This window comes from Rhizophagus irregularis, chromosome 29, assembly GCF_026210795.1.
Source record: "Rhizophagus irregularis chromosome 29, complete sequence".
Classification (NCBI taxonomy): domain Eukaryota; kingdom Fungi; phylum Glomeromycota; class Glomeromycetes; order Glomerales; family Glomeraceae; genus Rhizophagus; species Rhizophagus irregularis.
The window spans coordinates 758,866-776,508 of NC_089457.1; the positions used below are offsets into that span (position 1 = coordinate 758,866).

Consider the following 17,643-nt stretch of genomic DNA (forward strand, 5'->3'; position numbering starts at 1 on the left):
AATTTGAATCAATTTACTCATTATAATGTGTCCACTTAATAATTTACTGTTATCCATTCTTGAATAGGCACTATTGAATTTGCCGGCAAGCAAATTTTTTTAAATTGCATTGCTTTATTATTAAGTTGAATAATAGATCCATTATTATTAAATCTCTTTCGGACAAATAAAAATAAACTTCTAATTGATGGCAGTATTTGATTAAATGATTAAAGAATTCGATTTTATAAAAAATACGATAACTGATCGATTGAATATTTCGCATCGCGAAATATTCAATCGATTATATTTTACGAATGGAATAAAAGGCATTTATATGTTTAATTTAAGTGATACAAAACTATGATAATCATTTATTAATTTTTTTAATTACACATTAATACATTAAGTAGTACATTATATAAGACGATCCTACAAAATTATTTCAAGATAAAGTCAATTAAAATCTAATTGGCTGTTTGTCACACTTCGTAGTTCCCTGAATCTAATTGCCAGCGGCTGAATACTTTTTTACTATTATTAGTTATCATTTTCTACAACCAGTTTAGTCCCGTTAAACGCCATTTTATCAATTGTTTTAATAATGTAGTCAATGTTTGTATCACGCTTTTAATGCTAATTTATTGGTCCAATTTCACGTGATGAATAAAATGTTACTCTGTCAATCATAGGATCAAACTTAGGATCGATGTCAAACTCTCCACCTTTAGGATCGATATTGAACACGCAACTTAATGTAAGGATCGATGTTGAAACAACAAATCAACAGGATCGATGTCAAACTCATAACTAGTAGATAGAATCTGCATTTAAATAGCTCTTTTACGTTTTGATATCTCTATATCATATTTTTCATAAATTAATGCGTGTCTCCAGTCATGACAAAAGCATTAGATGACTATTCGTGGAAAGTTAAATTTTGAAATTAACGTGCAATATCATATAATTTACTCTGTTCAACAACTTTTACTAAGCTTATTTTTTGTGTTACTTTTAGATTTTACATCGCTTTTATTCGGATTATTTTTGTTTGAAGCTGTTTCTGAATTTATACTGCATTTTTTGCAAATGTAATGTGAATGATTGCTTGATTTAGAACAATAATTGCATGCTCCATTTTCAAGTACTGTATAATCGGTTTTTTTACCACAAATTTCACATTTACCCATAGTAGTTCACGAACTTTAAATTATAATTATCTACTAATAACGATAATCATGAATTCATGATACGATGATCTACACGGTTACTGGCTACACCATTTTGAAAAGGCAAAAAAGATCAGCCGAATGGTCATTTACACGAGTTATGTCATGTAACATGACCGAATATAAAGGATAATCGATCGGATCCAAGTCTACCCATCCAAATTTGCGTATTTTTTCAGTTAAAATTGAAGATAAAACGTGAATTTGCTTAAAATCTGTTTCAGTTTTCTTTAGTATGTCAAAATATACTTGAACAGAACTTTTATCTTTCTAAATAAAAGTGAATATTTTTTTTTAAAAAAAAAAGTTAGATAACAATACTACGAAAACAGTCAATTCCGAAATAACCACTGAACAACATCATAAAAACATCTTTGATTTGAAGTGCCTCATGCAAGGATACACATAACCTCTAGGGACTACCACAGGTCAAAATGCTAAAAATCGGCAAAAAAAATGGCGTGAAAAGCAATGGCTATTCTTGGCTATTCTTGGCTATTTTTGGCTGTTTTTGGCTATTTACGAATTAACCTATACTATTTGTAAATAGTTTATACAAATTTGCGAATAGTTTATGCGATTTGCGCCATTTTTTTTGCCTATTTTTGATCATTTGACGTGTGTACATTAATTAAATCACAAGTTCCTCGAGCAAGGATACGCATAACCTCTAGGGATTAAATTAATTAAATCACAAGTTTTCGCCTCAAACAAGAATACCCATACCTCTAAGTGACTACATTAATTAAATCACAAGTAACCAAACAAACAGGATACGCATAAAACCTCTAAGACTACGTTAATTAAACCACAAGTGCCTCAAACAAGGCATACGCATAACCTCTAGGGACTACATTAATTAAATCACAAGTGTCTCGAACAAGGATACACATAACCTCTAGGGACTACATTAATTAAACCACAAGTGCCTCAAACAAGGATACGCATAACCTCTAGGGACTACATTAATTAAATCACAAGTGCCTCGAACAAGGATACGTATAACCTCTAAGGACTACGTTAATTAAACCACAAGTGCCTTGAACAAGAATACGCATAACCTCTAGGGACTACATTAATTAAACAACAAGTGCCTCAAACAAGGATACGCATAACCTCTAGGGACTTCCATATCAAAAAGCCTCAATATTTTTACCTATAATCATCATGTTCAAAAATAAAATCAGAATATCAATAACAAAAAAACTTACATCACTTAATTTAGGTCTTTCTTTTAATCTACAATATTTTTTTAAATAATTGCAATATGAAGAATATAAATTGTTTGCTTTTGTAGAGTTAAAGGGCGCCCTAAAATTTCCAGTATACATATTGTAAACAACATATTCTAAAAGAGAAAAAGTGTTGTCCTGCTTATACTTGAAGTATTCTTCGTAGCTCATTATTATTTGAAGAAAGAGAAGTAAAGGACTCAGTTACCTTTAATACTAATGCTCGACATTGCGCCTTATACTTATTATCTTTATTTGGATTATAAACAGAGAATTTGATACTAAAAATAGTAAAAATCAAAGTTTAAGAAAAAAGTCCTAATACAAAATGCGTTGGTACAAGCATAGGGAAAGTTTGTTTTTATTGGTTATGATCAATGTGTGTCATGTTATTATGATTGGCTAAATAAAATAACACGTGATAATACTACGCGTATTACAGATCATTTCATGAGCCATTTTCAGCCCATCTGTAGGGGTTTTAACTATTCAATATGGTCCAAAAAAATCATGGCCCATGTTCAGTACGAAATTGTAATAATCAAGTAACCCGTTTTCGTCAATTCACTTCATTAGCATATGAGAAAGCCCAAAAAAAAGGAATATATGAAGCACATACGTACCTAATTAATCGGACAACAATTGTATACATAGCCATTATACGAGTATTGTTGAACCTTACCATACTCAAAAGTCAGAAGTTCCTTTTTTTTAGAACCAGATAAAGAAAATTCAAATTGTAAATATTAAAATGATTGAAAATTAAATTTTTTTTTTTTTATAACTAATTTTTTATTTGTTACATACAGAATCAAAAAGCTATTCATTTGCCGAGCAGGTTACTATGCTTACAAAGGTTCTATATGAGCGGCGTGGTAATTTAGAGCTTAATCCTACCCATTTTAAACAAATGATAGAAAAAGCAGATCCACGTTTACAAGATCTATTTGATAAATTAGTAAAGGCATTGGTTCCTGATAACAGATCTGCATATAATAAAGTTGAAGCAAGAAAAACAATTGTGAGTTTATGTTATATCATGGCTGGAATGCGAAATAAGTTTGTTAACGATTTCAAGTTGGAAGTTGGATTATATTTGTCAGCATCGGGTGCAACACGTGCTGCAATTGATACAATGAATAGTATTGGATTTTCTGCTTGTTATACAACAGTTAATAATTTTAAACGTAAAATTGCCAATGAACATCCGTTAAATATCAGAAAATTTCTCTCTGAACATGTAAGTAAAAAAATATTTTTTTTTCATTTGAAGAACTACTATTAACCAAAATTTAATTACAATCAGAGTGACCATTTGTACGTTTATAATCTAGATGATTACCATGACATACATGAGAAAAGAAGACCAGATACCGTAACTTTATCTACTGCCAAACATATGGCCACTTGTATCTGTAAGCAGGTTTCAGGTTATGCACCAATACCTATTATTTTTAACAACGTGTCAGTTCATAATCCAGTAAATATTGATGCCAGCAATATTTGTTTTCGATTAATTTGGGAATATCATGGAATATTTGATATTGCATACACTAATCGTAAAAAGCAATGGCTTACCAATGGACAATTAGCTACTGACACTTTTGATCAAATTGAACTACTCACAGTGCATTGTTATGATGATGCCATTGCTGAAAGAAAAGAAGAACGTTCAATGAAAGGAGTACGATTAATTGGGTTTCAAGAAAAAAATTTGCATTCTCTGAACGATTATATAACAGCATTACAAATGATCTTGGATATTGATAAAGATACTGGATACTTACAAAATCATATCGCACCATTAGTAGCAGATTGGCCTGGACAGTTATTTGTTCGTAAAGCAATAACAAATTTGCATAAGGTGGATTCACAATATTCAATACCAGCTGGGATTAACTCATTTATTCCAATTTTAGGCCCTCTTCACGTATCTCTAAATAGCAGAGAACATGTATTAATTGTATATTATACCTTCTTTCAAAAACTATTCCATTTTGTATTTGGTAAAAGAAAAGTATTAGCAAAGAAACACAAACCTTGGAGAATTAATTTGCTTCTTGACTTAGCATATAATGGATGGTATAAAATTAGAGATACTATTTTAACAAAATTTGGAAATACCTGTAAAGACATAGAATACCGTATGGTTATTGACTTGTTGGATAATATAATTCCTGCAACTTTGGATGTGTATTCTATTCTTTTTCGATCTGGTTCATTCAATGAATATATAGAAACAATTTTTCAAATTTGGACATTTGCACTTAGATGGAAACGGCATAATTATAATAAAGCACCATTAGCCTTCTTATCAGATATTTTTTATTGGCAAGATACGAACCATCCATTTGCTGAAGCTGTAAAATTATTTTTAGTAAACTTTAATGATTATTATGTTGAGAATATGCATAGTAAAATAAGATCTCAAACACCTGTGAATAGCAATGTTGACAATATAATAAAACAAGCTTACGTGATTGGTATCTTGTTTTGCCAACTATTTTCTATTTCTATTTGTTGTTTTATGTAATATACACTTTGTAACATCATTTGATCTTCATGTGAATGCATTAGATGAACGAAACCATTGTGAACTTAAAGATACTTTTCAAAAAACAAAGGCGTATCCTTACAAGCCATCATTGTTAAACATTCTGGCAGAAAAAACATCATTGTTTTTATTAGACTATTTTCAGAGAATTTATAAGAATTGTGGGAAAAGTAAATTATGTAAATCAAAGAAAAAGATACAATGTCAATTAGCTACCTTGGGAGAGACTGTTGATACGAAATGTCTTCCAACAGGATACAGTACAAATATGCCTCCATTGCCAGATTCTTGTGATCATTGCCGTAAAAAACTTGATGATGGCGAAGTATTAATTTGTGGGCATGGTTATAATTTTGAGTGTTATCAAATGATGGAATATGGTTGTCGTCATTGTGAGGAATACTACAAACGCGGAATTTATAGCAACGTGAACTCTTTCTTAGATCGATTAGAAAAGGGACCAAATGTTCTTACTTCTGATGAACAAGACGAAACTCCAACAGAAGAAAATGAGACAGTGGAAGAAGTGGAAGCAAATGGAAGCCAGGAAGTGCATGCAGAACTTTTAATTGCACTTATTCATGTTAATACCTGGTGATATTGTCTGTAATTTAGTTAAAATGTATTAACTATTGTAATGTGTTATTTTTTTTCATGTATAAAAGACAAATTAAATAAATTACTTACTCTTATAATGTTTTAAAACGAATATTCTGTTTAGAATAACATTTTGTAAGTTCAGTTTGAAATTTACTAAGAATAACTTCAATTTCGGTCCTATTGCCATAATTATAGAAAATACTTCATATAAAACTCTCTGAAACATTGGATGTCATTGGATGTTATTAGTTCTAGAGAAGGAAATAGATTTAGAGAACATATTTGTAAAGTTCGAAAAAAAAAAGTGGAAAATATAACGCATGCATGCACTTTACAGTGATATTTAAATTTATTAATCATTTCACCTTATTATAATCGTTTAAATATATATATAAATATCAGATATTTGATTTTAATTCTTTGTATCTTCTCCTTTAGTAAGCTTTAATAGCCTCTCAAAGGGAGATGACAATATTATTAATATTAGCAATTTGATCTAGATTCTTGTTTATGATTTTAAAATTACCAATGATGAAGTAAAAATATTTCTGAGGACAAATTTAAAGCTTTTTTTCAATTTCAGAATTTACGTATTAAGTAATAAAAAAAAATCTAGTTTTTTTCTATGAAGAAATAAAAGTTCGTTTAAACATTAAGATAAAAAAAATATCAGATACTCTTTGAACAAAACTTGTTATAATGATAGCGAAAAAATCTAAAAAGATAATATAATCTAATTTTGATCATTTTGATGACAAATCTTGTTTAAGTCAATTTGACAGGAATGTGTTTTTTTACTTTCTTCGCTTTCTTTAGAATAAGGAACAGTAGATACATTATTGTTTTCAGGATCAATACTGTTAAGTTCTGAATTTACTTGGAAAATATTCGGTCGTTCAGCTGGTTTGTGTTTCCAACATTCTGTTCAAATTAGATTGAGATAAGAAAAATGAAAATTGTATTAATACCAAAGAGTTCATTGCTTCTACCTACTTTGATAAAGACCAATAAATTCACTATTCGTATTCGAAACAGGTTTTTCTCTCACGCCATTAAGTATCTTTGGCGTAATATCGCAATCTCCAAGACCATCAAAAGGTGACTTACGGCTAGTTAACTCCCAGAATAAAAATCCCAAACAATATATATCAGATTTCTCGTTCATCTTGTATGGAGTTTCTTGATCAAACGCTTTAGGATCCACATAAGGCATTACACCCCATACTTCAGTATTATCACGATCCGATTCTTTTAGGAATGAGCGTCCAAAATCCGCCAATTTAATTGTATCTTTATGTATTAAGATATTGTTGGGATGCTAAAAAATGAATGTGTTAATTACACAATAGTATACTGTAGTGGAATATAAATTATGAAACAATAGGAAGGTACTTACAAGATCACCGTGTATGATTTTCTTATCATCATGTAACCATGAAATTGCACTTGCAATATCCTTAGCAAACCTTAATTGATCCTTCCATTCAAAAGTTATAGTACTGTTTCTTAAATAATCTCTTAGTGTTCCACCGTCTGCATACTCAAGGATAAGAGAATATTTGTTTTCACCTAAAATAAAGAAACATATGTAAACGAAACCTTAAAACAAAAGCATCAGCTTTAAATTATAATCATTATTTTTACCCTCTAGCTTAGTAACTCCATAGAATCGAATTATAAACGGATGAGAAGTCAGTTTCATTATCTTAATCTAGAACAAAATAGAGAATTATAATTTATATAAATACAATATCGAAAAATGAGACTACGATCAGTAACTTACTTCGCTAATGATGTCTTCTTCCCTAGAAGTTTCTTTAAATTTTTTAATCGCGTACTTTGCTGATGTATTTTTCCATTCTGCGGCGAAGACGTCTGCAAATTTTCCAGAACTTATAGTCTCCAAAGGAATCTTAAAGTCACGAGAATCATAGTAGTAATGATCTTCAAGATGCGACTATTATGATGTCATCATTGGTTTTGTGTTTTGATAATGATGCAGGGGTGTTGCAGGATGGGCGTGAATGGGCGTTGTAGTGGCGTTGTCGATTAGATTTCATTAGTCTCGTGATTAAAAAAAAAACCATTGTTGTGACGCAGTATTTCTAACGGCTAACTTCCTAATTTTTAAACTGAAATAGAGAAAACTGAAATAGAGAAGAAATTGAAATTAGGGTATTTTTTGTACTGAATAGCCAAAATAAGGATTATAACGATAATATTTCAAAATGTTTTTTAATACTAACAAAGGAAAACGGAAAATGTAATATGTTTAATATCAAATATGGTCAAAGTAAATCAAAACTGGAAATAATCCATATAACGAAATTTTTGTGTATGATCATAAAATAAAAGAAATGAAAAGTGCACTGAATTTATATTTTTTTAAAAATATTGCGGTAATGCACTGTACTACTATCAAACCAATAAAATCCTGCGATTAGTCATACAAGGCGTTTTTGTTATTTTCTTCAAGTAGGTCGTACGGACTTGTGACTTCTAGTGAATTCTGCGTGTGATAAAAGCAAAGGGCAGAATTATTCAAGGCCAGCCAACATTATGATTCCCAAATTTAATGTTAGCTGGCATTACGATAAATTAAATTCTGTGATACAGAGCGGTTTTCTGTGAATCACAGAAAATCATCGCTACTCCTAAATAATGGATATTGGCTTACTTAATTGTAAAGGAAAATATTTCCGTTGGGATGATGATGCTGTCAAACTTTTGCTTTTGTTTTTAATAGTTCGAAAAGATGCAGTAAGACATTTAGGCTCAAATAGGGGCAATATAAAGCCAAAGCTATGGTCTGAAGCGTCAGATGTGCTTCTCAACAGTGGTCACCACTACTCTCCACGACAGTGTAGTGTTAAATGGAACAATATAAAAGCAAAATTTAAGGTGCAACATGGTTTAATAATTTTAATTTTTATTTTTTTTTTTAATAAAAAAGTATTTTGTTAGGATGATATGGTCAAATCTTGTAATAATCCAATTCAAGTACGATATAAAACAGAAATAGAGGAAATACTTGGTCGTTCACACTATTATTCCGGGATTAATAAATATCGCCGTTGGGATGATGGTGCTATCAAACTTTTGTTTTTGTTTTTAATAGATCGAAAAGATGCAGTAAGACTTTTAAGCACAAATAGGGGCAATATAAAGCCAAAGCTATGGTCTGAAGCGTCAGATGTGCTTCTCAACAGTGGTCACCACTACTCTCCACGACAGTGTAGTGTTAAATGGAACAATATAAAAGCAAAATTTAAGGTGCAACATGGTTTAATAATTTTAATTTTTATTTTTTTTTTAATAAAAAAGTATTTTGTTAGGATGATATGGTCAAATCTTGTAATAATCCAATTCAAGTACGATATAAAACAGAAATAGAGGAAATACTTGGTCGTTCACACTATTATTCCGGGATTAATAAATATCGCCGTTGGGATGATGGTGCTATCAAACTTTTGTTTTTGTTTTTAATAGATCGAAAAGATGCAGTAAGACTTTTAAGCACAAATAGGGGCGATATAAAGTTAAAGTTATGGTCTGAAGCGTCAGATATGCTTCTCAGCAGTGGTCACCACTACTCTCCACAAGAGTGTATGATTAAATGGAAAAATATAAAAAAAAATTATAAGGTAAAACGTGGTTTAATAATTTTAATTTTTATTTTTTTTTAATAAAAAGTATTTTGTTAGGATGATATGGACAAATCTCGTAATAATCCAATTCAAGTACGATATAAAACAGAAGTAGAGAAAATACTGGTGAGGAAGTAGTTTCATTTAATAAATTTTACTGGCCAAAATAAACGAAAGAACAAGTCTATTAATATTTTTAGTTTTTATAAAATACTACTACTTTGATTTACTATATCTGATATCTTTATTAGGTTTGTCGCTATAACCGATTTTATTAAAGATTATATGATGCATCATACCTAATCATAAATATGAGAACGCGCGCAAACGTTCATGACAAAAAATGATATGTACCGAAATGCATACCTTATACTCCTCTATCAGAAAATCAAATAAAAAATCCAAGTTATTATGTGAGATGTTAAGAAATAACCGATTTTTGATTAATATTATTTGATGCATCATACCTAATCATAAATGTGATTTATGTGAAAACGCGAGCAAATGTTCATGACAAAAATTAATGTGTACCTAAATGTATACATTGTACTCCTCTATCAGAAAAATCAAATAGAAAAACTAAGTTATTATGTGCGATGTTAAAAAATAATAAATTTTTGATTAATATTATATGTTGCATCTTACCTGATCATAAATGTAAAACGCGACATGACGAAAATTGATGTGTACCGAAATGCATTCCTAGTACACCTCTATCAGAAAATCAAATAAAAAATATGAGCAACGTTAAGAAATAACCGATTTATGTTTAATATTATATGATGAATCATGCCTGGACTGATATATTTATATAACACTTATACAAAATACGTATTGTCAATAAGTATATATATGTTACTTTGATTTTGAATATTTATTAATATTTATTAAAATGTCCAAACAAAATGGTAATGATAACAAAAAATCGATTGAAACACATCCTGAAGCAATTTACACCAGTAGACTTTTAAATTTTAAAAATCTACCAGAACCAAAAAATGCTGATGATGACACTACAAAAATCAATAAAAAACTTTCCAATGCAACTAAAATTACTAATACTTCATCAAAAAATGCCTTCGTTGTAGAATTTAAATACCAATACTTTTTTTATATAATTCATACACGCCTTCTAATTTCCCTTCTCTATACAATACACGTTCTTTAAATGATCCTTCTTCTCCTTCTTTATATAATACACATACGCCTTCTTTTTAAATAATTCGTATATACATCCCCCTTTTTCATATAATACTCATACACGCTCATCTTTAGGTGAATCATACACACATCCTCCTCATTTGAATAATTCAAATATTTTATTACCTTCTTTAGATAATTATATTTGTCCTTCTTTACACGTGATACCTCCGACCTATCAAGAAATATACTAAAGTTTTGTGTTACGTTACTGATCTATCAAGAAAATTAATATACTTATATACCACATTTAGGTTTCACAACGAAAAGTGAACTTCTTTCGTTTCAACAGGACGCTGTACAATGATATGTATGTGTTCGTCGGCTGGCTGGGAAGGGAAGTGTTTGCTAATTTTTGAAAGTGGAAGCAGTTCAACACCACCAAGCTCCTCTTTGATATTAACGTTAATTTTTGTATTAACAAGGTCAAGTTTTTCATTTTCTTCTTCGAGGGAAATGTCGACCTTCCATAACTTGAGGTCTTTTGCCTTAACATTATCGTCAATTTTTTCCTTGATAGCGTCTTTGAGTTCACTAACCGCCTCCGTCTTATTAACTTTTACATTAAAAGCATTTTCGTAAGAGTTTTCACCTACGACCAAACAACTGAGAGTGATAGTCGACATAGGAATATTTGGTTCGAATAAAAAAATGGTGTTATGTTCCAAAGTGAGAAAATTTTATTTCTGAGACTCCGAGAACTTTCATGTCGCACAAGCCACAAAGGATCAGACGTTCGCGTCATTTCACGTGAACTTCGATTATTCAATTCGATACTTAAATTAGCATATTAAATAGAGATAAGATTTTTTATTTTTCCATTTGGTTAAACCCGATGCATATATAGTAAGTCCAAAAAGTGTTTGTCAGCATTGGCTGCAGCATTAAGACATCTGATGAGTGCTGTTAGTCACGTTATTAAAATAAAAAAACTCATGACTTGCTTTTCTGAAAAGATCTGAAGAAAATTCAAAAGACTCATTATTACAATTTCTACAATGTCTGAACTGCCAGATGAATGTAAACGTAAAGTTTTATGATTAATTTGAGCGCGCCAATATATACAGTGTTTGACTAATCGCGATTTAATTTCATTGTCATCAATGGTCGCAGCTTTAAGACATGTGAAAGGTGCTGTTTGTCACGTTATTCAAATGATATAAATTTAAAACTCATAACTTGCTTTTCTGAAAAGATCTGAAGAAAATTCAAAAGACTCATTATTACAATTTCTACAATTACTGAACTGCCAGATGAATGCACGATTATTAATGAGTATTATTGTAGATTTGCGAACAATATGATGATTAAATAATACATAATCGGTTATATAATAGTACTCAAATAAAATGAATTACTTATCGATCATACTGCTTCCTTTTTCTTTTCTACCCTTCAGTGAGGCATTAACACACTATAGCAAAGGAAAGATAAGCTGCGAAAATTACTTCTGTTATTTAGTAATAATCGCAATATTGGTAATATCATCAATACTATTATATGCCTGTTGTTATGTTTGCTTAAGACAATTTATTATAAAACATAAAGTAATAATCAATCAGTGAAATAATATAAATTTGTGCGTGGCTCGATTAACAAAACTGCAATGATTGATTCCATTGTTGCGCTAGCATCTTCCTTGCAAGGTGAGAAATTTACATTATTATTTATTTTCCAATTAAATTCTTCGGATTTTGTGTAAGTAAAAGGATATCCTTATTTTATAATAACGATAATTATAATGATTAAAGTTAACGATATTTTATTTAACTGACCGGGTCTTAAGTCTGATTATAATAATACTAATTATTATTATATTTTAAGGTAAATTGTCAATGTATTTTAAAACATTTCATCTGTATGATTTTTCATTGTGATCTGAAATGTTCCAGAAATATCGATGCCGATTTACATCATTACTAAACACATAATAAACGACATCTTCCGTTGTATTATATTAAATGCGATAATAAAATAATACAACGGTATATATAAATAATCGCTAATTATCACAACATTATTATTTATTAAATGTTAATATGAAAAATTATAAAAACAAAGCGGAAGCTATTAGTTTTATACAAACGAGAAAATTAATATTAATTCCGAAACGCGAGCTATGTTTGAGTGGGACTTTAGAAGAATCAGATTTAAAAACTTGGAAAGACGATGACCACGTTCCTTATAACAATAAATCCAAGTGCTTTTTTCCCGGATGTAAAAAAGGTTTTACACACAATCATAAATTGTGCGACAAATGTTTTGCTAAAATCAAATTGCGGAAGAAAGAATTAGAAAATAACAATATTCTTAAAACAAAATAAACGTTTAATCAAATAGATTATAAGCTCGGTTATTATTCTGTTAAGAAGCATTAAAGTAGTCACTTTTATATTATAATATCTAGAGATTTCATATTGTTTTGCATAAGAAGATTTTAGAGATTATGCGTGATCTTGTTTAAGAGTATTATAATATCATTTTGTAATAAGTTAATATTCATGAAGCGGGGAAAATCCATTTGGGTTGATTCCGAACATATTCAAAATTAAGATTTAGGTTCTTTTGAAAACTTATTGTTGATTAATAATTAATAAGAATTATAATGCGATAATGCAATGCAATAAACAATTTTAATAATATATAATACACATATAATGTAAAAAAATTTATTTTCTTTATTAAACAATGTACTGTAAATTGATTTGGACGATGAAATTTTTATAATTTCTAGAGTTTGTTAATTAAAAGCTGTTCAAATTGAATCAAAGGAAACTTGGGTACTTGTAATAATTTTTTAAGCTAATGATTATGTAGATTATTTGTTTCGTCATCGATACTTAGATTTAGATCTCATTTATTTGTTTGCTCGACTTCGATCCTATTGATGTGATTGCTTGACATCGATTTTATTAGTCGAGAGTTAGGATTCAACCCATTAAATTTGTTTGCTCAACATCGATCCTATACGTTGTGAGTTTTTTATCGATCTTGTTGAATTATTTGTTTCGACATCGATTGAAAATAAGTAAGTTTGATCTCGAAATTGAGATAGTGAGCTATGACCAAACCCACTAATTTGTTCGTTCAATATCGTTCCTATACGTTGTTAGATCACAACCGATCCTAATGAAGAGTTTGTTCGATATCAATCCTAAAGGTAAACGTGTTTGATCTCGAACCTATGCTTGACATCGATATTAAAGGTTGCGTTTTCGAAAACAATCTTAATGGGCTAATAAAAATTTATCGACATCAGTTCACAAAACATTTGGGTCGAAAAATAGACAACGGGCTCGACGTCAAACTTCACAACGTGCATGGAAATCCACGCTTTTGGTCAACTATAACATTTCAAAAATAAATAAAATATGAAAAGCAAAATTATTTTTTAATTAAAGTATTGTAATACAATGATTAAATCCACACTTTGGGTTTAATACATCAATTGATAAAATAGCTCTTTTTAAAGTTTTCTGAAACTAAATCAATACTTTTTGATAATGAAGATTCTCTATCTCCAGTGAATAATATGTGATCAAATGTGTAATGTGTTTAATTCATCGAGCCATGCATAAATTTCTATTATGATTACTGATTGATGATTACTTTATGTTTTATGAAAAATTGTCTTAAGCAAACATAACAACAGGCATATAGTAGTATTGATGATATCACCAATATTGCGATTATTACTAAATAACAGAAGTAATTTTCGCAGCTTATCTTTCCTTTGCTATTGTGTGTTAATGCCTCACTAAAGGGTAGAAAAGAAAAAAGGAAGCAGTATGATGAATAAGTAATTCATTTTATTTGAGTGCTATACGTAACTAACAAAATGTTATTATATAACCGATTATGTATTATTTGATCACAGTATTGTTCACAAATCTACAATAATACTCATTAATAATTGTACATTTATCTGGCAGTTCAGTCATTGTAGAAATTGTAATAATGAGTCTTTTAAATTTTTTTCAGATCTTTTCATAAAAGCAAGTTATGAGTTTTAAATTTATATCATTTGAATAAGCACCTTTCAGATGTCTTAAAGCTGCGACTATTGATGACAATGAAATTAAATCGTGATTAGTCAAACACTGTAAATATTGGCGCGCTCAAATTAATCATATAACTTTACGTTTACATTCATCTGGCAGTTCAGACATTGTAGAAATTGTAATAATGAGTCTTTTAAATTTTCTTCAGAATGAGTTTCAAATTTACTTTACTTGTATAACGTGACTGACTGCACTAATCAGGTGTTGTAATGCTGCGGCAAATAATGTCTATGAAATTGCAAATACTCTAACTAAATGGAAAAATAAAAAATCTTATTTCTAATATGCTCTATTTAATGCCATTATAACACAATACATTTTTTGATAATACATAATACATGAATGCTGTAATAATTTTTTATTTTTATTTATTAAACTCTGTACAGTAGTTTGGTCAAAAGTTTGTGTAACAGAATTTAATAGATAACGTGACAAAAAAAAATGAATTTTTTATTCGAACCAAACTATGTAGTTGTATATTGTATTTCGCAATCACATCGGTTTGATTGCATACGAATTTTTAAGAAAATAAAATAAAAACTTTTATTTAAATGATCATGCTACTACTGATGACCCCAATTTTTATAATATCGTCGGCAATTTTTTAATCTCCACATCGTTAATATATTCCAGCTGTTAAGTCGACTGTTAAATTATGTGTCATTTGTGTGAAAGGTATTCCATCTGTTACTATCCAATCACAAACTGAATTCCTTAATTCTTTTTGTTTGGGTTCTTTGTAACGTGTCACTTTTTTAAATTCGTCATCAATTTAAGTTGCTCCTAATAAAATATATATAAATTAATATTATTTTCTTTAAATATATAAAATACATAACGCCTTTTTTTTCATAAACTTTATGGGTTGTATTCAAATGATAATTCATAGAACTTGTTTGAGAGTTATAAGCACAAGATAAAAAACGATTGTGAAAAAAAAATAAAAGGCAGAAATTATATATATATAATATTTATAATATCTAATGACAAATTTGCAAATTTGATTTCTAGTCTTTCATTTTTTGTACTTTTTGTAATTCCAACTACTCTTTAATTTACCCGTAAAAACCAAAGAAAAAATGCATAGTGCCAATCAGGGCAATAATAATTATAAAATAAAATTGCAATTGTTATTCTGATTTAATGATGAAAGATTCTAATTCAAAATATCACTTGACCCTAGTGAAAAAAGTTTTTTTTTTCGCACACTATACACCCATTATATGAACTGGCACGCGGATTTGAGTTTTATGATAGCTTTGTAGTATATCTTTTTAATAAAAAGGACAAAAAGGATTTGTCGTCTACTTACTTATTACTTTACTTATTAAAGTAAAGAATATTTCATTCTATTTACTAAAGTAAATACTTTTTCGGTCATGTTAAAAATAATTTGATGGATTATCGAAATTTCCTTGTTTTATTATTTTCTATTTATAATTGTCCCATAAGTATATGAGCATTACCATTTTGTTATGCGTACTTAATTACTAACGTTACAGAGATCAGAACTTGAAATATAAAAAATTTTGAACTGCGGAGAACATACTTGTATAAATAAAGTAAATTTTAAAGAAAGTCAGGAACAAATTACCAGATTCTAACTTATATGAAAAGCTTCCTGATTTGATTTGACACGAGTTTCCAATTCTTCCCATTCTGGCTTACTTAAAGCAACCTCTCCATACTTATTCTTTATTTCTGGAAGAATTCGCCTTAACTCATTTATTTCATCCTCAGAAAGTGATTTTGAAGAATATTGAAATTCGGCAAGTAATGTACGTAATATCTAACAAAGAATGAAAAGATCAATTAAAATTTGAAAATTGATCCTTTAATAACAAAATCTAAAAATTACCTTATCAGCTAAATCTTCGTCATCACCATAAGTTTCTAACAGCTTAACCAATTGTCTAGACAATCCTTTTTCTTCTATTCGAGTAGCTACTTTAATAGGATCTTGTAAAAGTAATGTATTAAATAAAAATATTGATTTACGAAGAATTGTAAGGTCTATATTTAATTATCAAGAAAGAATTTTTGGTTAGCCATTTATCTTTTATTTTTTATCGCAAATCATATGATCACATACCACTAGATGTTTGTAATAAAGATAGTAGTGTTTCATATCCTTTCTCTTGGTCAAATTGTTCTAATCCTGGCGGATAATGCTTAATTGCTCCTGTTAAATAAAAAAATTTAATTAATTGTCAAGTAGTAAAGGAATTCAATAAAATTTAATCTCACCAGAAATAGCATATAAAGCTTTGCTCTTAATTTCATTGTCTTCATTTGGATTCTTTAACAGATCTAAGATAAGTTTTATTCCTCCTTTCTCTGCAAACTAAAAAAAAAATATCAATTGGATAATTGAGTATATTTATAAAAAAAAAAGGTTGTTTTAAAAGTGAACTTACAGCTTTTTGCGCCCTAATATTATTTTGAATAGCAGTTCCGCATACCCATACTGCATGCTTCCGAAGTGAAGTTTCAGAAAATGAAATAAATGACAATATTTTTGGCCATAAACCCATATTTTCGATGTCTAAAGGTTTGGATTATATTAATTGATATGAAGATATTTATGTTAATTAATTATAAGAAATTTACTTACCGATAGCATTGTCTATCTGCTCTACTAGCTCCAAAAATTAAATATAATGTGAGCACTATGTTTAATTTTTATAATTTTTGATATAGAAAAAAAAATTTGTACCAATTCTAAATTATCAAATGCGATTTCTTTGTTCTCCAAAGTCTCGTTGGGATTTGATATAACTTCCACAGCCTCTGTATAAAATTAAAAGTAAAAAATATATTTATTATGCATATATTTATAATTAATCACAAAAAGAAATACATTACCTCGAATTCGAGTAGCGTCACTTTTCCCCAAGATTGCATTGATAATTTCTGGATCCTAGTATCAAAAGAAAAATTATTATATCATTTTAATAGAAGTACACTCTCAAGATAGATAAGGCTTACAATTTTCTTCTTTTCTGGATCGTCTTGAGGAGGTGGTTGTGGTGAACCTCCGCTTGGGTCACTATTTTCAATCGACCACCTTAACAGTTGTTCCATATTGTTAGTTTTTTCGAGAACCCTGATCAAAATATACAGCTTTTATATGTTTAATTC

At 29.2% G+C, this 17,643-nt stretch overlaps 5 protein-coding genes across 7 annotated transcripts; 3 read left to right on the forward strand and 2 right to left on the reverse strand.

Moving 5' to 3' along the window:
- Nucleotides 1-4,586: 4,586 nt before the first annotated feature.
- OCT59_019521 (uncharacterized protein) lies at nt 4,587-5,592 on the forward strand (the record flags this gene model as incomplete). The annotated part of the gene is made up of 2 exons (XM_025331776.2): nt 4,587-4,923; nt 5,018-5,592. The coding sequence occupies 2 exons, from the start codon at nt 4,587-4,589 to the stop codon at nt 5,590-5,592; spliced, it is 912 nt and encodes a 303-aa protein (XP_025182671.2).
- Nucleotides 5,593-5,972: 380 nt separating this feature from the next.
- On the reverse strand, nt 5,973-7,681 carry OCT59_019522 (uncharacterized protein; the record flags this gene model as incomplete). Its single annotated transcript, XM_025315539.2, has 6 exons — nt 5,973-6,515; nt 6,588-6,912; nt 6,991-7,163; nt 7,239-7,305; nt 7,378-7,551; nt 7,679-7,681. The coding sequence occupies 6 exons, from the start codon at nt 7,679-7,681 to the stop codon at nt 6,328-6,330; spliced, it is 930 nt and encodes a 309-aa protein (XP_025182672.2). The 3' UTR covers nt 5,973-6,327.
- A 547-nt stretch (nt 7,682-8,228) lies between these two features.
- Nucleotides 8,229-9,991, forward strand: OCT59_019523 (uncharacterized protein). Of its 3 annotated transcripts, XM_066143584.1 has the most exons (5): nt 8,229-8,495; nt 8,559-8,867; nt 8,930-9,238; nt 9,299-9,367; nt 9,493-9,991. In XM_066143584.1, exons 1-5 carry the CDS (start codon nt 8,256-8,258, stop codon nt 9,517-9,519), a joined length of 954 nt encoding a protein of 317 aa, XP_066005319.1. In that variant the 5' UTR covers nt 8,229-8,255; the 3' UTR covers nt 9,520-9,991. The 3 variants fall into 3 exon arrangements, with proteins under 3 accessions (XP_066005319.1, XP_066005321.1, XP_066005320.1); XM_066143586.1 differs by having other exon boundaries at nt 8,559-9,238; nt 9,336-9,367; XM_066143585.1 differs by lacking the exon at nt 9,493-9,991 and having other exon boundaries at nt 9,299-9,446.
- A 753-nt stretch (nt 9,992-10,744) lies between these two features.
- OCT59_019524 (uncharacterized protein) lies at nt 10,745-11,088 on the forward strand (the record flags this gene model as incomplete). Its single annotated transcript, XM_066143587.1, has 2 exons — nt 10,745-10,920; nt 11,013-11,088. The coding sequence occupies 2 exons, from the start codon at nt 10,745-10,747 to the stop codon at nt 11,086-11,088; spliced, it is 252 nt and encodes an 83-aa protein (XP_066005322.1).
- A 5,014-nt stretch (nt 11,089-16,102) lies between these two features.
- Nucleotides 16,103-17,586, reverse strand: OCT59_019525 (uncharacterized protein; the record flags this gene model as incomplete). The annotated part of the gene is made up of 9 exons (XM_066143588.1): nt 16,103-16,291; nt 16,361-16,515; nt 16,595-16,684; nt 16,750-16,846; nt 16,920-17,047; nt 17,117-17,144; nt 17,219-17,292; nt 17,368-17,422; nt 17,491-17,586. The coding sequence occupies 9 exons, from the start codon at nt 17,584-17,586 to the stop codon at nt 16,103-16,105; spliced, it is 912 nt and encodes a 303-aa protein (XP_066005323.1).
- Nucleotides 17,587-17,643: the final 57 nt, after the last annotated feature.